This window comes from Nerophis lumbriciformis, linkage group LG29, assembly GCF_033978685.3.
Source record: "Nerophis lumbriciformis linkage group LG29, RoL_Nlum_v2.1, whole genome shotgun sequence".
Lineage (NCBI taxonomy): Eukaryota > Metazoa > Chordata > Actinopteri > Syngnathiformes > Syngnathidae > Nerophis > Nerophis lumbriciformis.
This window is the reverse complement of record NC_084576.2, coordinates 18,739,259-18,761,513: the sequence shown is the minus strand read 5'-3', so window position 1 is coordinate 18,761,513 and position 22,255 is coordinate 18,739,259. Positions and strand designations below refer to the sequence as shown.

The 22,255-nt window shown below is 37.7% G+C and overlaps 1 protein-coding gene across 1 annotated transcript in view; it reads right to left on the bottom strand.

Annotated features, from left to right (window-relative positions):
• LOC133572138 (protein phosphatase 1H-like) overlaps positions 1–13,243 on the bottom strand; it is a 52,953-nt gene extending 39,710 nt beyond the window's left edge. Inside the window, exon 1 of the mRNA XM_061924868.1 lies at positions 12,924–13,243. Within this exon, the coding sequence (XP_061780852.1) occupies positions 12,924–13,153 (230 nt within the window). The 5' untranslated portion in view covers positions 13,154–13,243. The remainder of the gene's footprint in view (positions 1–12,923) is intronic.
• Between the last annotated feature and the right edge of the window lie 9,012 nt (positions 13,244–22,255).

Below are 22,255 nucleotides of genomic sequence, written 5' to 3'. Positions count from 1 at the left end.
TATTTGCTCATAAGTTTATAGAAGTTAAATTTTTTTTTTTTTTTAATGGGGAACGACACTAGTACCTCTTGTTTTTATGTTAGCATTTAAGCTTGCGAGCTGGCGCCAGTCAGTCCGTGAGTTTATCAGAGTGCAGTTATCAATCAGGGTGTTTGCATGGTTTTAATTTAAAACAATAATACAAACGGCCAGGAGTTTTACCATTAATACCGTTTATTGTTACATCCCTGTACAGCGTGTGGTCTGCATACAGGGCGGGGCAGCCCCGCTGCAACATGTGAGCTCCTCCAGTGATGAGGTAGCAGCAGTGCGTGGTCGTCACACGCAGTGAGAGAAAGCAGCGTGACGTCGACTCCTTCGTCACAGCCAGCCTTTTAGTGTTGCGCCATGTGACCGAGACGACCTATAGGCATTAAGTGCTTCAACCTCGGAATAGTCAGTGCATCATTAGCTGGTAAAAATGTAAAGCGCCTACAAAAAAAGACATTTCAGTGTATTTCCTTTCACATGCGTAGTGATTCCATATTGATTCAAAACTGGATCAATTGATATATATATATATATATATATATATATATATATATATATATATATATATATATGGGCTGCAACAACTAATCGATTAAATCGATTAAAATCTATTATAAAATTAGTTGCCGATTAATTTAGTCATCGATTCGTTGGATTTTTGCTTTGCGCATGCGCAGAGGCATTTTTTAAAAACATTTTTAATAAACCTTTATTTATAAACTGCAACATGTACAAACAGTTGAGAAACAATAATCAAAATAAGTATGGTGCCAGTATGCTGTTTTTTTCCAATAAAATACTGGAAAGGATAGAAATGTAGTTTGTCTCTTTTATCCGATTATTAATCGATTAATCGAAGTAATAATCGACAGATTAATCGATTATCAAATTAATCGTTAGTTGCAGCCCTGATATATATATATATATATATATATATATATATATATATATATATATATATATATATATATATATATATATATACATACATGCGTGTATATATATATATATATACACACACATACATGTGTATATATATATACATATATATATACACATATACATATATACATATATACCTATTTTGAAGAAACTAGAATATAAAACATGTTTCCAGTTATTTCACATTTTTTTGTTAAGTATATAACTGCACATGTGTTCATTCATAGTTTTGATGCCTTCAGTGACAATCTACAATGTAAATAGTCATGAAAATAAAGAAAATGCATTGAATGAGGAGAAGATGTGTCCAAACTTTTGGCCTGTACTGTATATATATATATATATATATATATATATATATGTATGTGTGGGGAAAAAAATCACAAGACTATTTCATCTCTACAGGCCTGTTTCATATATATATATATATATATGTATATGTATATATGTGTGTATATATATGTGTGTATATATATGTGTGTGTATATATATATATATATATATATATATATATATATATATATATATATATATATATATATATATATATATATATATATATATATATATATAGTCGAGGTTTCTGTGGTTTATCCATTATACAGTGCTCGATACCGGGGTAGAGCAGAATATATGTTTGGTCAGGAAAAAACACAGAGGCTATTTCATCCGTACAAGCCTGTTTCGCAGGTTTCCCTGCTCTTCAGGTAGGTAATCCCCTGAACTCAAGTGAACCGAACCGCACCAGAGCTCAGTACGCACCAGAGCTCAAACGATGGCGTTCAGCCTTGACCAAAGTAGCCGTACTAGCAGCGCAAACGCACCAGAGTCCCGCTAAACCAAAGCAAACATGATGAACGTGAACCAGCATAAAGGATGTTGAGCTACTCACTGATCCGTCCAAAACGATCACGCCAAGTGGACGTGACAGCGGAACCTCACGCTAACGGCGCCTCAAAATTGTCCTCGTTGGTCCTGAGACCAACCCGCGACAAACTCGGCCTACTTAGTGAGTTACTTACAAGCAAGCGAGCGAGGAGTACTGAGCCGCATGTTTAATCCTGTGTCACGCTACATTTCCCCTTGCCTTGACATTTGACTCTTTTCAGTTCTCCCACGTCAGACTCTTCATTCTGATATGATATTTAACCAGAGGTGGGTAGAATACCCAAAAATTGTACACATGTAAGAGTACCGTTACTTTACAATAATATGACTCAAGTAAAAGTAAAAAGTAGTCATCGAAATGATTACCTGAGTAAAAGTAAATAAGTATTCCGTGAAAAAACTACTCCGGTATTGAGTAACTTGTGAGTAACTTCTGATTTATTTAGTAGCTATTTTTAATGGGTTCTTGGACTACAATTGTAGTGTGTGTGCGTGTGTGTAAAATATAAAAATCATCCACAATTTACTGCAGTTAGAAGTGGAATTATTGTAGGTTGAAATGTGAATTTTTTTATTGATGACAGCACATTATATAAATGTTCTTTTTACGAGTTTGAAAGGAATCATTGAAGTTTTTTTGCTGCCTTGTCTGACGTCATGTCACTTTTTACAGTCGGTACGTTTCTATGTACTACATTAGTCTGATTTGTCAAATAATTAGGTTTCTTCTGTTTTCACAGCAAAATGTGGAGTTCTTGTTTCCATGCTCTATCTCTAATGTGACTGCTGGTCATACGCAGTGTGCCTCTCGTACACTAGAGGGCGACTGTGGTCATTTGAGCTTGTTTAGCTATGCTGGAATGTAGTAGAAGAAGAGAATGCTACATGCTAATAAGCGAGCGCTAGTAACTTTCAAGCTCTGGATCTAACAGGTAAGTACAGCTTTTTGATGTTATTATTAAAGGCCTACTGAAACCCACTACTACCGAGCACGCAGTCTGATAGTTTATATATCAATGATGAAATCTTAACATTGCAACACATGCCAATACGGCCGTGTTAGCTTACTAAAGTGCAATTTTAAATTTCGCGTGAAATATCCTGCTGAAAACGTCTCGGTATGATGACGTCAGCGCGTGACGTCACAGATTGTAGAGGACATTTTGGGACAGCATGGTGGCCAGCTATTAAGTCGTCTGTTTTCATCGCAAAATTCCACAGTATTCTGGACATCTGTGTTGGTGAATCTTTTGCAATTTGTTCAATGAACAATGGAGACAGCAAAGAAGAAAGCTGTAGGTGGGTAGCGGTGTATTGCGGGCGGCTGCAGCAACACAAACACAGCCGGTGTTTCATTGTTTACATTCCCGAAAGATGACAGTCAAGCTTTACCATTGGCCTGTGGAGAACTGGGACAACACAGACTCTTACCAGGAGGACTTTGAGTTGGATACGCAGACACGGTACCGTGAGTACGCATGCAGCTGCGGCTTCCAAACATTTGATCGCTTGCCCGTACGTGCGTGCCGCTATGTGCATGTCACGTACGGAACTTTGGGGACTTTGGGGAAATATATGTGCTGTATGAACTTTGGGGAGGTGAACGGTACTTTGGGCTGTGGGATTGAGTGTGTTGTGCAGGTGTTTGAGTTGTATTGGCGGGTTATATGGACGGGAGGGGGGAGGTGTTTGTTATGCGGTATTAATTTGTGGCATATTAAATATAAGCCTGGTTGTGTTGTGGCTAATAGAGTATATATATGTCTTGTGTTTATTTACTGTTTTAGTCATTCCCAGCTGAATATCAGGTCCCACCCGTCTCTCACAGCATCTTCCCTATCTGAATCGCTCCCACTGCCCTCTAGTCCTTCACTCTCACTTTCCTCATCCACAAATCTTTCATCCTCGCTGCAATTAATGTGGAAATCGTCGCTTTCTCGGTACGAATCGCTCTCGCTGCTGGTGGCCATGATTGTAAACAATGTGCAGATGTGAGGAGCTCCACAACCTGTGACGTCACGCTACTCGTGTGCTACTTCCGGTACAGGCAAGGCTTTTTTATCAGCGACCAAAAGTTGCGAACTTTATCGTCGATGTTCTCTACTAAATCCTTTCAGCAAAAATATGGCAATATCGCGAAATGATCAAGTATGACACATAGAATGGACCTGCTATCCCCGTTTAAATAAGAAAATCGCATTTCAGTAGGCCTTTAATGTTCTAATGTGTTTAAATGACACTTGTCATCATCAGAGACGTACAAAAAGATTGCTATTATAGTCAACTGTTTTAGGAGGTTTCTGCTTACCAGTTGTCTCCAACAGTAAGTAAAGTGTCTTATTTTGGGAACATTCTGACACTGAAGTTTTCTATTTTACTATATACTTGAAACATACTGACCTATTTTAGCTTCCCGTAGCTGTGCTTTTTGCTTGTTTGACTGCTTAATTGGTTTCAGACGTCTCTTGTATTTACGTTGGATTGGCGAAACAAAGTAATGTGACAGTGCCTGCCGGAAGAAGGCTTGCTGACAAAAGAATGTGTCTCTGCAAGCCTTAATCAGTAGATAATAAGTGATTGTGGTATAAATAAATGTAACGTTCGGAATGAAACTCAATGTATCGGAGTAAAAGAAGCTTTTTTTCTTCTCAAAAATACTCAAGTAAAAGTACAAAGTATGTTACATTAAAACTGCTCTGACAAAGTACAATTTATCCAAAAAGTGACTTAAGTAAATGTAGGGTGTACTACCAACCTCTGTATTTACCACGCATGTTGGATCTTGGAGTACTGAGACTGCATGGATCTCATCACATGACGAACGGTGTTGCTTTGCCAGCTGTTGACAAATCCTCAACATGGCCGACCTTCCGCCACACACTCACTCAGAAACATGTCCCACTGAAGCTTAAACTAAATACACAGCTCAACCCTCACCCAGCGAGTGGTGCGGTGATGCTGAGCACAGAAAAACCAAAAAAAAGAGGTCGGTAGTGAGCGAAGATGATCATATACAGTACATGAGTCGGCGGTTGTTGTTTTGTTTCATAATAGAGGAAATTTACATTCTATTTCAGGATTGGGATTAAAAAATCTTTACAGCAGATTATCTAGAGCAGGGGTGTCAAACTCAAATACAGAGTGGGCCAAAATTTCAAACTGAACAAAGGGCCAAGGTTGAACAAATTAACCTTTTTGATAGGGACCCAAACAAGTTTTGCATTAAATATTGAACAAGCAAGGCTTATATAACTTTATAGTGACATGCAAAATCAAGTTTCAAATAATAATAATAAAAAATAAAAAATATCAATGGCATATCAAATACAATTTAAATAAAAATTGAATGCCTCTTTTCTATTTGCAGCCTTCTGAGGTAAATATCAACATTAACTTTTTCCACAGGCTAATAAATTTGAAAATAAAATAATGAATAAACCAACCATTCAGGACTTTAAACTGCTCAGTTTGCAACACACTGATCTAATCTGATGTGCCCAACCCAGATACCTGCCATCTTTTCTTGGATGCTAGTTCATTAATGTCGGGGCTTGGGCTTTGAGCTGAGGCATCCCTCATTATCGAACGAAGGTGTTCATCAGTCATTATATCTCGTATTCAGCAGTTTTGGGGGCGTGCCTTACAGGCACTGCTTTTAACGTCCTTTACGAGCCGACGTCACGTCCGCTTTTCATCCCTTCTAACAACGTGCCCGCCCAGTCACAAGATATGAGCGGCTCCTGTACGCACACACACGTAAATGCAAAGCATACTTCATCAGCAGCGATACAGTTTACAGCGAGAGTGGCCGTATAAGCTACTTTAACATTGTTAGAAATATACGCCACACTGTGAATCCACACCAAACAAGAATGACAAACACATTTTGGGAGAACATACGCACAGTAACACAACATAAACACAACAGAACAAATACCCAGAACCCTTTGCAGCACTAACTCTTCCGGGGCGCTACGCCCCCCCCCCCCCCACACACACACACATACACACACCTTGTAGCGTCCCGGAAGAGTTAGTGCTGCAAAGGGTTCTGGGTATTTGTTCTGTTGTGTTACTGTGCGGATGTTCTCCCGAAATGTTTGTCATTCTTGTTTGGTGTGGATTCACAGTATGGTACATATTTCTAAAGTTGCTTATACTGGCACCCTCAGTGTAACCTGTATCGCTGAAGATCAAGTATGTGTTACATTCACTTCTGTGTGCGTGCCAAAGCCGCACGTATTATGTAACTGAGCCAGCACTCGTTGGACTGGTTGGACTGGACGAAAAGGGGACGTTACAATTCTCGGGAGGGGCACTGAAATTCGGCGGGCCAGCTCTAGTGTTAATTTGATATCACCTCACGGGCCAAGTGAAATTACACGGCGGACAAATTTGGCCTGCGGGCCAGAGTTTGACACCCATGATCTAGAGGAAGATCCACAACCTGCCTTTGAGAATTCTGTTTGCTTGGAACAATCTGAATTATAAGAACGCTCATATGTGAGACAAGCTAGCATGAACAGTTATTTTACCCTCCTCACCAATAGGGGGCAGAATGTCCAGCCTGGTTGTTTGGAGTTGTTTGTTACGAATTGCAACTTGGGTTAGTTATGCAATAAACCACATTATTCATATGAAGTTGTGCTGGCTTTCACAGTATTGTGATGCACCACCAATGCCATGAATAGGAAATGGTATTAGAAAAAAAATATAGGATTTTAAAACATAGAATTATGAGTGGTAATTTTACGAGAAACACCATAAGTTTTTCCAAAAAATTATACATATAAAGCTTAGGAGAATAAAATGACAATTTTACAGAAAAAAATTGTTATTATCAAGAAAAAAGGAAAAACAACATAATTGTATAAAGAATGGTGTCAGGCTTGTCACTGACAGTTTGGTTATGTTTGTTTTTTCCTCTGTGTTTGTGTTTTATTTCCTGTCAGCGCTCTTATTTTTGGTTCCTTTTCCTGCACGTCTCCCTGAGCGCTCGTTTCCCTCACCTATACCTGATTGGCAGTCTGGCACACCTGGTGGCAATTGCCAATCAGGCCACTATTTATACCTGCCTCGCCCTTCAGTCAGTGCTGGAGTATTGTGAGCTGTTTGCTGGTTCATGTTTGTTGGTTCCTGTTTGCTGGTTCCTGGTTCCTGATTCCTGGTTTCCTGCATTTTATTTTTGACATTAAAAGTCATGTTTTCCTGCTTCAAGCCTGCCATCTCTGCATCTTGGGGTTTGTCACCAACACTTTCTGACAAATAGGTCATAATTTCAGAAGAATTAAGTTGTAAGATCACAAGAAAATTGTGTAGTTACAAAAATAAAGCTGTAAATAAACAAAAATAATATCAAGAGGCGAAAGTCGTCATTTAAGCTATAATTTCATGATTATGTGATGTCATTTAATAAGTTAATGTTCACAATCCTTATGAGACAAAAAGACAAAAGGTTTTTTTTGCATTCTAATTTTTAAAAGTCAACTCGTTCTTGGTGGCTAGCAATTCAGCTAACAGGAACAATCCATTCTTCCTCTAAATAACTTTAAAAATGCATCTGAAACCGCCAACAATACTTAATTTACGTTCCGTAACCTGTAAAATAACCAAGCTGTAGTGACATTATTACTGTAAAAGCGAACACAGAGGAACTCATTTTCTAAACGTAGTAACACACCGCCTTGCGACGGCATGCTTCGGCATTAGCCGTAAACTATCTACGGCAAGAGGTAAGCCAGCAACTACTTTAACAGTGGAATGGCTTTTGAGTGTGTAATGCACAACACAATGTGATAGGACACCAATCTGTACTGAATGAAAAATATGAACAATCATATTACAGTATCTGTAAAGTATTCGCCCACATTTCATGTTTTTCTTGTACACAGCTACCTCGACAGCGTATGCACTGTAGTTGTAATAACACGCATGATCATGATCAATATTATAGTGACTCACTCGATGGACAGTTGTCTGTTTGGTCAAGCTGGCCAGGGAAATTTTTCACCAGTTGATTTTGGGTAAGTACTCTATATCTAGGCATATATACGGCATAGCTTGGCTCCAAGTTCCACATATACAGCGAGCGTCACGCCACGCCGACATCACTCTCTTGGCTTCCGTCTCTGTCTGTGTTTCACCCTCTCTTCGTGCTCGCTTCTATAAGCAGTAGTTCATCCTCTGTAAATTCAGCTTCAAAAATGTAAAGTTGTGAATCCTCATTTGTCCAAAAACAGTCGTCTCTGTTGTCTGTTACCAAGCCTGCCATGATTACAACACTCAAGGGTTTGTTTCCGGAAGTAGGAACACATATATATATATATATATTACCTGAAGTCAAAAGTGTGTTGCTATGGAAACGGGAATAAATGTGCTGAGGAGAGAAGTTCTGGTAATGTTTAAAATGGTTTCCTCTCTGACATAGGGATTGTGAATGATAGGCAAAAATAAAAAATACAATGAAAAAAGTGCAGTTCCCTTTTAAGATAAGACATGATTAGTGCAGCAGACTTTTTGGATGCTGCTCTGGGCTATCAAAATAGCAAGGTAAACATTGGACGAGCAAACATCCTAAACCTGCTCCTCTGGATTGGACTAAAATGTTGATGACGTAACTTCCCTCGGCCGCTACATTAGGAACACCTGCACAGTCTAATAAGGGAAAAAAATGATGCTCAAATTTTGATTCTTATTTGATTGTATGTTCTATTAATATGTGCTGTACCTTTTTAATCCTGTTTTTTCACCTTATCGTTGCCTTTTATGATTTTAATGTGCTCTGAAAATTCACTTGTAATTTCTATATCCTCAATATGGCAAGTTTATTGGCTGTGCGTGCCAAATATGCCACTAGTCTAGCCTTAAAACAATAAGCTCATTACACTAAAGCTGCACTACTTCCCAGTTGGAATAGGTTTTTCAATATTTTAGTTACAGCACGAGGCAGCACGGTGGAGTCGTGGCTGGCACATGGGCCTCGCAGTCAGGAGATCCGAGTTCAACCAAGATACTAAGAAGCATGTTGTTACATTATTATTATAATTGGAAAGACAGTATTATTGTACTCAAACTCCTCAATAATGTACATATTATTTATTATTATTCATTCAAACAAGTGAACGCCCGCACAACATTCAAAACTTGTTAGCGTATCAAGATGTGGCATAAATGTACTATGAGGTATCCATCCATTTTCTACCGCTTGTCTCTTTCGGGGTCGCGGGGGGTGCTGGAGCCTATCTCAGCTGCATTCGTAGTTGAAGAAAAAGTATTTGGTAAATGTAAGACGAACAACCACAGTGTCTGATATCATTTATCCTGGCAGTATTTATTCATTTATCATTTAATAGGCTATTATATTTATTTTTTACCACTAGAGCCGCAGCAAGTCATGGACAGTTTTGGCTCAGTTTTTACGCTGGAGTCCCGTCCTGTAACCACGCTCTCTGCCATGAAGAGCAGAAGTGTGCATTACACCACCAGGGATCAAGCTATTATTGATCAACTATTCTATATTTACTCAATGTGTTTGTCAGTTTTTAATCTTGTATGTAAAACAGCTGTACTCTGGCACAGAACTAAATACTTTAGGTTTTATGCTGCCGATTCCAATCATCTATATTGATCATATGTGTTAACTGTTAACTGTTGTTTCAGTGTAACAATATCAACACAATGATATCTGAACTATTTCCTTATTCTCTTTCATTGACAGATATAAAAAGTCTGTCGTGACGGGGTTTTCTCCTGAAATGCAGACGGACCACTCCGGATTTATTCTCAAAAATAACGCGAAGTACCAAAAACAGAAAACAAGTATAAGGAATAATGTGCTGATCGCACTCGAAACTAAGCTACCACTTAGCATGGACTAGAAACAAGCAAAACTTACGTACACAAGGCTACCACTTAGCATTGGCTAGGAGACAAGCAAAACTTACGTTGACAGGTTGCATGAAGCAAATAATGACGCCAGCCTGAGCGTGGCGAGCAAGGTGAATAAATAGCACTCTGATTAGTGGTTGACAGCAGCTGAGCGTGGGACCACTAACCAGAGGCAGGTGAACCCAATTAATCCCCATGGTGACCAAAATAAACCCAGGAGTGCACAAAACAGGAACTAAGGGAGTCCAAAACTAACAGAACATAACAAAAACATGATCCGGACCACGGATCATGACAAAGTCAACACTACACAATAGCTAAATCCTTTGGTTTCTGCCCTCAAAATCTTCCTATTATCCCCTGAGTTTGTAAACATTGTCAGAAATGACAAAAAAATATTTTGTTAGCATAAAAATGTCGATCAGTTTGTATAGCTGCATACTTGCCGCTTCCATCTACACTTCTCAAAGTTTACTCAGCACTTGTTTCTTGTGTCGGTAGCGCAGCGATTAGCATGCCGTCTTGTCTGCTCCTCTTTGTTCTTACTCGCTGTGTAACATGTTTAGCATCTGTCAACCAGGGGACCGCAAATAAATACAGTGTCAGTCAGAGGGGGTTGGCTTTTGTGATCGGCATTGGAAGGCAATAATTGATCACATAATTTTTCATGAAACTTGGCCCTGATCGATTGGCACATCCCTAACTTTCAGCATATCAGTTTGTGGAGTAAAACTATGGAACAAAGTGAGTCAGGGCCTAATAAGACTATTTTAAAGGGGAACTGCACTTTTTTTTGGAATTTTTCCTGTCATTCACAATCTTTATGTAAGACAAGAACACATATGTTTTTCTTTTTTTATGCATTCTAATTAGTTAAATTTAAGGCAAGTACGAGGTGGCTAACAATGCAGCTAACGGGAGTACACTATTAATAAATAAATAAATGGGTTATACTTGTATAGCGCTTTTCTACCTTCAAGGTACTCAAAGTGCTTTGACACTATTTCCACATTCACCCATTCACACACACATTCACACACTGATGGCGGGAGCTGCCCTGCAAGGCGCTAACCAGCAGCCATCAGGAGCAAGGGTGAAGTGTCTTGCCCAAGGACACAACGGACGTGACTAGGATGGTAGAAGGTGGGGATTGAACCCCAGTAACTAGCAACCCTCCGATTGCTGGCACGGCCACTCTACCAACTTCCGCCCATAAAGCCCTCTTAAAAACAATACTCAATTTATGTCTCGTGACCTGAATATTAACTAACTATTAGCAATATTGTTGTTATAAGCACTATAGCGGACGAACTAGAACAGAGCGCTAACTAGCTTATGCTGCTATATTGCCATATTGAGCCGGTGAGCTGCTGCATTGCCTCTGAGTTGGTGAAAGTTTATTCTAGATGATAAATTATGCCGCTCTCCTGGATCCTAGAAGATTGTGGCCATAAACCGAGAAGTTGGTCAACTTTGACGTTCAACTTTCTCGCCGGAGATGGTGAGAAAGACATGAAAAGACGCTTGTTTGCAACACTTTTTTAACCCTTTGTGAGGATTATGATTACTTCTTCATCCAAACGGGAAGATATAAACATCCCATCAGTCGGCATCCCAGTGAGAGCAGACAATGTACAGTAAGTGATTGTTTTATTATGTTCGTAGTTGGTATTTCTTGTTTAGCACTTAGCAATACTGCTATGTGATGCTTTGTGTTTCGCTAAAGCTCAATATGTTAAGCACACAGCTTCTAAAACTTGTAGCTCATCCTTATATTCACTCTAAAAATGTAAAGTTCTGGATCATCATTTGTCCCAAAGTAGTCTTTGTTGTCTCTCATGACATCTGCCATGGTTAGTAGTAGTGTTGTTGTTAAAGGAAAAAGCGATGCTTGAAATGAGCAAAATACATAAACAATACGTGTTATTATGAATGTTACTACATTACATATATACTTACAACATGTATTTAAAACATTGATGGAGGTTTGAGGCGGAATACAGCGAGTCTCATCGACTCAATTGTTAGCTGACTTTTGCTAACGTTTATTTGCGAGTTAGAATGCATAACAAATAAAATGACGTGTTCTTGTCTCACATAAGGATAGTGAATAATAGACAAAATTCCCCAACAAAGTACAAGTGTGTATGTTTTTTTTCTCAGTGGGTCAGTGGTTAGAGTGTCCGCCCTGAGATCGGTAGGTCGTGAGTTCAAACCCCGTCTGAGTCATACCAAAGACTATACAAATGGGACCCATTGCCACCCTGCTTGGCACTCCGCATCAAGGGTTGGAATTGGGGGTTAACCTCTGAAGGCCTTAGTGGCCACATGCGTGGACAGCACCTTTTAGCTCTTATTTCCAAAATTGTGTACACTACTGAATTGGGGTCTTTCGCCGACATATGGACACTCATACTGCTATCTGGTGGTGTCAGAAGAGTATAACATACAATGGAATTTGGAAAAAAAAGTGTAAAAATAAAAATTAGCATGTTACTACACATGAAGTACACGTTTGTTACTTATGGACTTAAGTACATCATATAAAAAGATGATTTTTAGTTTTTATTCTAATTAGGGTCCAATAAGCCCAAATAGCAAAGAGAAATAAAAAAAATCATGTAAACAAACAGCTTGGGCCTTAAGAAGTTAAATCACCAAAAATGATTTCCGGGCGCGGCGACCGTTGCTGCTCACTGCTCCCCTCACCTCCCAGTGGGTGAGGGTGATGGGTCAAATGCAGAGGATAATCTCACCACACCTATCAGTGGTCCTTTAACTTTTTTAACTTTAAGTGGTAGACTTTAAAAATAACTATTACATACTATATTCCATATTTGGCATTTATTAGACCGGTGTTTCTGACTGTTTTTACTCCTTTATTTACTGTGAAATGTTCATGATTTATTATTAGACTTTTTTTTTTTTTTTTAAATCTCAATATCAAAAATGATGAGAAGGGAACAAACTGTGAGTAACTTAAGTGGTAGGATAGGGGGAAAAAAACTCTTCCTCCTGCTTCTCAGACATGTTGAATGGTGCAAGTGTAAACGTGATGCTTGGTGAACATGTTAGAAGTACACTTCGAAGTACACTTCAAACTCACACATAATAATAATAATAATAATAATAATAATAACTCCCAATATGGAGTGTACAATAAGATGGATACTCACTCAGCATATCCGGTGAACCAGGGCAGCCTCTTGCTCTCCTTCATGATGACGATGGGTCTGACACAATGATCCGCCGAACACTCCACCTCGTCCGGGGACAGACCCAGGAACTCCGGTCTGCTATACGGGAATTTTTCCGAGGCACCGGGATGGTCGACGCCGCCACCGCCGCCTCCGGGCATCACTCCTCCAACGAAGGTGGCCACGGCAGACTTCACCCGCGTCAGCATGGCGGCCGAGGTAGCGTGGGTCCGGCCGCCGGGGGGACGTGAGAGGCGGACACGCTGGAAGAACTTCCCCCGTGGGACTGAGCGCGTCTTCTACAAATGCGGAAATACGCCGCGCTGGCGCGCACGCATACACAAACACACAGAGAGAGAGAGAGAGAGAGAGAGAGAGAGAGAGAGAGAGAGAGAGAGAGAGAGAGAGGCAAGTCACGTGACACACCAGTTGCTTCCTGCGCTCCCTTCTCTGGTCGGATGCCGCTTGGGGTCAAAGGTGAATAATCCAAGATCTGAAGATTAGCATTAGCATTAGCATTAGCATTGGTATTGGTCCATACCTCCATTTTTTTATATACCGTATTTTTCGGACTATAAGTCGCAGTTGTTTTCATAGTTTGGCCGGGGGTGCGACTTATACTCAGGAGAGACTTAAGTGTGAAATTATTAACACATTACCGTAAAATATCAAATAATATTATTTAGCTCATTCACGTAAGAGACTAGACGTATAAGATTTCATGGGATTTAGCGATTAGGAGTGACAGATTGTTTGGTAAACATATAGCATGTTCTATATGTCATAGTTATTTGAATGACTCTTACCATAATTAGTGATGGGATCGGCAGTTCTTTTGACTGTACTGAATCGCTAGAATCAGTTCCTTAAATTGAGTAGTTCAACAAATTCGTTCACCGCTCAGTCCCTCCACCCCCCCCCAAAAAAAAATACGCAGTGCAGACATTCGCGGGAGAAGCAGCAAATAGGGTGAACGCGAGTCCCTACACAGCTCTGTGCATGCAGTACACCAGGCAGTGAGTGACACAGTCAGCACAGTTCAGTACATGAACCTGAATCACTTCTGCAGCACCAGTTCTGTGTGCAGGTCGGCGAATCATGAGTCAGTCAGTAACAGCTTCCCCAGCGGCAGATCTCGGTGTGTGTCAGTTCGCGAACGACACAAGCCCTCAGCACCCAATGAACGACGCGCACAGTGACTGAACGAGAGCCTCAATGTGACGTCCTCCTCCCTCAGTCAGTTCTCTGTGTCAGTAGGTTCGCGAGTCCTGATTCTGTCGTTCACTGAGTGATTCATGTCGTTAATCCGCGGTGAACGAATCGTTCGCTCAGTCCCTCCCCCCGCCCCCATGATGAGTAGCTGGCTGCGTCGTTCGCCGACGTCGAGGGTTCAGTGAGTCACAGAATGCGCCAGTTTCACTCATACCGGCATGGTCGCGGCGGAGCCCAACTGAACTGAGAAAGGAACGAATCAGTTCATGAAGTGATTCGGTTCAGTACGTTCACTCAAAAGATTTGTTCGTTCAAAAGATTTGTTTGTGAACGACACAACATTAACCATGATATGTTACGTTAACATACCAGGCACGTTCTCAGTTGGTTATTTATGCCTCATATAACGTACACTTATTCAGCCTGTTGTTCACTATTCTTTATTTATTTTAAATTGCCTTTCAAATGTCTATTCTTGGTGTTGGCTTTTATCAAATACATTTCCCCCAAAAATGCGACTTATATATGTTTTTTTCCTTCTTTATTATGCATTTTTGGCCGGTGCGATTTATACTCCGGAGCGACTTATAGTCCGAAATATACGGTACTCTGAGGTGTGAAACCTGAAAAATGTTTCAAATTAGCATGCTTTAAGTACTAAAATATGACTGAAGTGTATGCCTACAAAATTAGCTTTAAAAAAAAAAAAGCTAGCAGGCTAATGTTAGCATGCCAACAGATAGCATTCGTCAAGTAACAAAATATTTGACGCTGAGGTGTATGCATGCAAAATTAGCAAAAATAAAGCTATTATGCTAATAGGTATCATTTGTATACCAACATGTATGACACTGTGACCGAGGTGTACATCTTCTGAATTAGCTCCACCAAATCTAGCACGCTAATGTTAGCTTGCTAAAATGCCAACTGTAGCATGCGCCAAGTACCAAAATATATTACCGTATTTTTCGTACTATGTCGCAGTTTTTTTCTTAGTTTGGCCAGGGGTGCGACTTATACTCAGGAGCGACCTATGTGCGAAATTATTAACACATTACCGTAAAATATCAAATAATATTATCTAGCTCATTCACGTAAGAGACTAGACGTATAAGATTTCATGGGATTTAGCGATTAGGAGTGACGGATTATTTGGTAAACGTATAGCATGTTCTATATGTTATAGTTATTTGAATGACTCTTACCATAATATGTTACGTTAACATACCAGGCACATTCTCAGTTGGTTATTTATGCATCATATAACGTACACTTATTCAGCCTGTTGTTCACTATTCTTTATTCATTTTAAATTGCCTTTCAAATGTCTATTCTTGGTGTTGGGTTTTATCAAATAAATTTCCCCAAAAAATGCGATTTATACTCCAGTGCGACTTATATATGTTTTTTTTCCTTCTTTATTATGCATTTTTGGCCGGTGTGACTTATACTCCGGAGCGACTTATAGTCCAAAATATACGGTACTCTGAGGTGTGAAACCTGAAAAATGTTTCAAATTAGCATGCTTTAAGTACTAAAATATGACTGAAGTGTATGCCTACAAAATTAGCTTTAAAAAAAAAAAAGCTAGCAGGCTAATGTTAGCATGCCAACAGATAGCATTCGTCAAGTAACAAAATATTTGACGCTGAGGTGTATGCATGCAAAATTAGCAAAAATAAAGCTATTATGCTAATAGGTATCATTTGTATACCAACATGTATGACACTGTGACTGAGGTGTACACCTGCTGAATTAGCTCCACCAAATCTAGCACGCTAATGTTAGCTTGCTAAAATGCCAACTGTAGTATGCGCCAAGTACCAAAATATATTACCGTACTTTTCGTACTATAAGTCGCAGTTTTTTTCTTAGTTTGGCCGGGGTTGTGACTTATACTCAGGAGCGACTTATGTGCAAAATTATTAACACATTACCGTAAAATATCAAATAATATTATTTAACTCATTCACGTAAGAGACTAGACGTATAAGATTTCATGGGATTTAGCGATTAGGAGTGACAGATAGTTTGGTAAACATATAGCATGTTCTATATGTTATAGTTATTTGAATGACTCTTACCATAATATGTTACGTTAACATACCAGGCACGTTCTCAGTTGGTTATTTATGTACACTTATTCAGCCTGTTGTTCACTATTCTTTATGTATTTTAAATTGCCTTTCAAATGTCTATTCTTGGTGTTGGGTTTTATCAAATAAATTTCCCCCCAAAATGCGACATAAACTCCAGTGCGACTTATATATGTTTTTTTCCTTCTTTATTATGCCTTTTCGGCCGGTGCGACTTATACACCGGAGCGACTTATTCTCGGAAAAATAGGGTATGCCTCTCCTCTTCTGCGAGCTGACATTGTGTATATTTACACGCCGTCAACTCGTCAAAGATGCTCTGGTGTTGAAACTTTTTCCACTGAGGGCCGCACACACAATAAAAAAATGTAAGCACTTGGGGGGCCATTTTGATATTTTTCATTTTAAAAACCATTACATTAAATAGATTTTTTTAACCTTAACCGGGAAGGGTCTCGGTCATAAAAATGTTAATAGCTCATGTGTTATTATCTTATTACCTTACTATTACTATCATTTTTTTCCCATGCTTAAATGCTTAAAGTTTCAATCCTTTACAAATGTGTTATGCCCTTTTTGTTCAAGAAAACCCTGTTTTGTTTTTCTTATAGCCGAAACACAAATTAAGCAACATTTCCCCCCAAAAATGTTCAAAATGTTTGATGAGAAGTAATTGGAGCCTTGAATAGGTCAATAATTCATAACAACATTAATTTTGATTCATCATTATTTTTTAAATAATGACATTTATATATATATGTATGTATATATATATATGTATGTATATGTATGTATATATATGTATGTATATATATGTGTGTATATATATGTGTGTATATATATATATATATATATATATATATATATATATATATATATATATATATATATATATATATATATATATTTTTTTTTTTTTAAATCCCACTAAAATTATTGAGCATCTAAAAGGGTCCTACTCATAAAAGTGTTAAAAATAGGGCATACTTTATTTTTCATATTTTACTTTCAACACTTAAATCTCGAGATCAACTTCAGATCCACCCGCTTTATAATGTTTTTTTGTTTGTTTGTTTTATGCCCTTTTTGTTCAAGAAAACCCACATTTTTTAAAATATCAGAAACACAAAATATGCAACATTTCCCCTCCTAAAGTTTGAAAATGTTTGATGTGAAGTAATTGGAGCCTTGAATAGGTCAATAATTCATAACATTAATTTTGATTTATCTTTTTAAAAAAAAAATAATGACAGTTGTATTTTTATTTTTATTTTTTTTTAAATCTCACTAAAATTCTTAAGGATCCAAAAGGGTCCTTGTTAGAATAATTATGTAGATATTATCACACAACTCTTATGCTTAAAGGCCGTTGCTATAGTTATTATCAATTGTGCTGAAGTTGTACTTTTCTATCTGTGCAAATGGACATCGTCTCGTATCAATGTTGTTTGTGAACATCGAGTGACGTGACGCAGACAAAGCAGAGACAGGGCGATATCACGAGTGTCACCACATTTGCATTTCATTAATAGTCATATATTGTGTCTAACTGGGGCTGTTGAGATTACCCCCTTCCCTCAGCGACAACCTCAGTAATGTAACCAGGGACCTCCCAAATAAATAGAGGAAGCACGTGGGCAGGATTTTAGAGCATAGTTTGGATCTGTAACTAGAGTACAGCCCAAAAACGTCTCTCCTCATTGAGCTAAATGTAACTCTGTCTCTGCATGATTCCTTGCTTCTTGTCTTTTTAATAGATGTCATGAGTGTTTGAACCCCTGTTTGAGTCCTACTCATAAAAGTGTTAAAAATAAGGCATACTTTATTTTTCATTTTTTACTTTCAACACTTAAATCTCAAGATTAACTTCAGATCCACCCATTTTATAATGTTTTTTTAATTTGTTTATTTTGTGCCCTTTTTGTTCAAGAAAACCCTGTTTTTTTTTATAGCAGAAACACAAAATATGCAACATTTCCCCCCAAAAAGGCTCAAAATGTTTGATGTGAAGTAATTGGAGCCTTGAATAGGTAAATAATTCATAACAACATTAATTTTGATTCATCATTATTTTTTAATAATGACAGTTTTATTTTAATTTTATTTTTTTAAATCTCACTAAAATTCTTAAGGATCCAAAAGGGTCCTACTCATAAAAGTGTTAAAAATAAGGCATATTTTATTTTTATTTTTTTATTTTCAACACTTAAATCTCGAGATCAACTTCAGATCCACCCGTTTTATAACGTTTTTTTGTTTGTTTGTTTTATGCCCTTTTTGTTCAAGAAAACCCTGTTTTGTTTTTCTTATAGCCGAAACACAAATTAAGCAACATTTCCCCGCAAAAATGTTAAAAATGTTTGATGTGAAGTAATTGGAGCCTTTAATAGGTCAATAATTCATAACAACATTAATTTTGATTCATCAATATTTTTTGAATATGACAGTTTTATTTTATTTATTTATTTAAAATCCCACAAAAGGGTCCTACTCATAAAAGTGTTGGAAATAAGGCATACTTTATCTTTTATTTTTTACTTTCAACACTTAAATCTCGAGATCAACTTCAGATCCCCCTGCTTTATGTTTTTTTGTTTGTTTGTTTTATGCCCTTTTTGTTCAAGAAAACCCTGTTTTTTTTTTATAGCAGAAACACAAAATATGCTAAATTTACCCCCCAAAAGTTTGAAAATGTTTGATGTGAAGTAATTGGAGCCTTGAATAGGTCAATAATTCATAAGATTAATTTTGATTCATCATTATTTTTTGAATAATGAGTTGTTGTTTTTTTTTAAATCTCACTAAAATTCTTAAGGATCCAAAACGGTCCTACTCATAAAAGTGTTAAAAATAAGGCATACTTTATTTTTCATTTTTTACTTTCAACACTTAAATCTCGAGAACAACTTCAGATCCACCCGTTTTATAATGTTTTTTTGTTTGTTTGTTTTATGCCCTTTTTGTTCAAGAAAACCCTGGTTTTTTTTTTATAGCAGAAACACAAAATATACAACAATTCCCCCCAAAAAGGCTCAAAATGTTTGATGTGAAGTAATTGGAGCCTTGAATAGGTCAATAATTCATAACGTTAATTTTGATTCATCATTATTTTTTGAATAATGACAGTTTTTTTTAAAAGTTTTTTTTCAAATCTCACTAAAATTCTTAAGGATCCAAAAGGGTCCGACTCATAAAAGTGTTAAAAATAAAGCATACTTTAGTTTTTACTTTCAACACTTAAATCTCGAGATCAACTTCAGATCCACCCGTTTTATAATGTTTTTTTGTCTATTTCTTTTATGCCCTTTTTGTTCAAGAAAGTCCTGTTTTTGTTTTATAGCAGAAACACAAAATATGCAACATTTCCCCCAAAAAATGTTCAAAATGTTTGATGTGAAGTAATTGGAGCCTTGAATATGTCAATAATTCATAACAACATTAATTTTGATTCATCATTATTTTTTGTATAATGACAGTTTTATTTGTATTACATTTTTTTAAATCCCACTAAAATTCTTAAGGATCCAAAAGGGTCCTACTCATAAAAGTGTTAAAAATAAGGCATATTTTATTTTTATTTTTTTATTTTCAACACTTAAATCTCGAGATCAACTTCAGATCCCCCTGTTTTATAATGTTTTTGTTTGTTTGTTTGTTTTATGCCCTTTTTGTTCAAGAAAGCCCTGTTTTGTTTTGTTTTATAGCAGAAACCCAAAATCTGCAACATTTCCACCCCAAAATGTTTGCAATATTTGATGTGAAGTAATTGGAGCCTTGAATAGGTCAATAATTCATAACAACATACATTTTGATTTATCATTATTTTTTGAATAATGACAGTTTTATTTTTTTTATTTTTTTTAAAATGTCACTAAGGGAAAATTGCGGTGGGAATATAAAAAGGTACATAGCCGAAGTACCTCTGCCGACCCCTTGGGGGTCATGCACTTCCTGATCTCTGATCTATACATTAAGGACCTTCCAAAATAAGAACTGTTAATAATTAGCTGTCAAATATGATTTATTCGTCAGGACTGCAAGTCTTTCTTAGGGCGTACTAAAAAAAAACACTGGTCAAAGATCCTTTATAAGACAGGAGCGCACTGCAAGGCTTTTTAGGGAGTACTTAAAAAACACTGGTCAAAGATCCTTTATAAGACAGGAGCGCACTGGCCTTTTTAAGAACGTAGTAAAAATAAAACATGAGTCAGAGATCCTCTATATCAGGGGTTCTTGTGCGTAAAGGGACGGCGTGGCGCAGTGAGAGAATGGCCGTGCGCGACCCGAGGGTCCCTGGTTCAATCCCCACCTAGTACCAACCTCGTCATGTCCGTTGTGTCCTGAGCAAGACACTTCACCCTTGCTCCTGATGGGTGCTGGTTAGCGCCTTGCATGGCAGCTCCCTCCATCAGTGTGTGAATGTGTGTGTGAATGGGTAAATGTGGAAGTAGTGTCAAAGCGCTTTGAGTACCTTGAAGGTAGAAAAGCGCTATACAAGTACAACCCATTTATATTTATTTAAATACACTATGTTAGTAATGAATATGTTTTTTTTAAACTAAACTGACAATAAAGTTAAAGTGCAAAGGAAAATACAGCCTTACCACTTTAGTCATCATTTTTTGCGCTTTAGTCATATTTTTTGCGTTTAAAAACTTGTCTGTGACTTTAGCTTCAGTTTGTTTGTTTACTGCCACAAGTGGTGGAAAAGTGTATTACAACCGAGTACCGCTGCAGCCCTATGGTCAAGAAACACTGCTCTATATGACAGGCGTGTGCTGCCCTTTAGTTAGTCAAACGAGTGATCTGCTCATTTTTGAGGACTTACAGCAAAAATAACTGTCAGATATCCACTACTCGGAGATCCCCTATGTGAGAGGACCCTTCAGATGTTTTGACGGACCTATTGCAAAAACAAACACTCGTCAAAGATCATCTATAAGACAGTTGTCTGCTCTTTTTATGATGACTGCAAGAAAACCCCACAAACCAAATATCCTTTCTGTGACAGTAGCTGTCTGCTGTTTTAGGAACCTACTGCAAAGACACTGATAAAGATCTATTTGAGTACCAAATGTAAAAGCAGAAGTCAAAGATTCTTTGCTCTTTTTTCAGCTGCGAAAACATCAGTCGCTCCAACTTCTGTGGGCCTGTTTGATGTCATTCCTGAGCAGCAGTCGACTCATGTGCTACCAGTTAAAAACAACCCACAAAAAATACACAAAAATGTGGGAGTATATTAATAAATATTTTTTTTAAATAGAAATACTGTACAATAAACATATATACACTAAATCAGGGGTCGGGAACCTTTTTGGCTGAGAGAGCCATGAAAGCCAAATATTTTAAAATGTATTTCGGTGAGAGCCATATAATATTTTTTAACACTGAATACAACTAGATGCGTGCATTTTTAAGTAAGACCCACATTTTTAGAGTTATTCCTTTTAATAACATTGTTATTCTGAAGCTAACCAATAATAAATAAAATACTTCTTACCATTAATGCGACTTCTTGAACAGGTGCGGTAGAAAACGGATGGATGGATGGATTAAAATGCATGAGAATGTCTTATATTTTGAACGATATATTTAACACTGTGATTACCAGCTGAATTATTCACTATTTATCTTGTTAAGCAATGTCAGCTAAGATTTATCTGAGAGCCAGATGCAGTCATCAAAAGAGCCACACCTGGCTCTAGAGCCATAGGTTCCCTACCCCTGCACTAAATGGTGTGATTTTTATGTTAGTCCACGTACCCACATTGCTTTTAATGCTTGAACGCGCCAAAGCTCGATTGGCAGACTATGTGTTTGATCAATAATTCACAGTTTAATCAGCAACTAATCTCTACCGACCTAATTACAGTATTCTCTAAAATGCCGATAGATTACTCTACTGCAGGGGTGTCAAACGTTCGGCCCGCGAACAGGTTTTATCCGGCCCGCGGGATGAGTTAGCTAAGTATAAAAACGAGCCGGAATTTTTGAATGAAATAA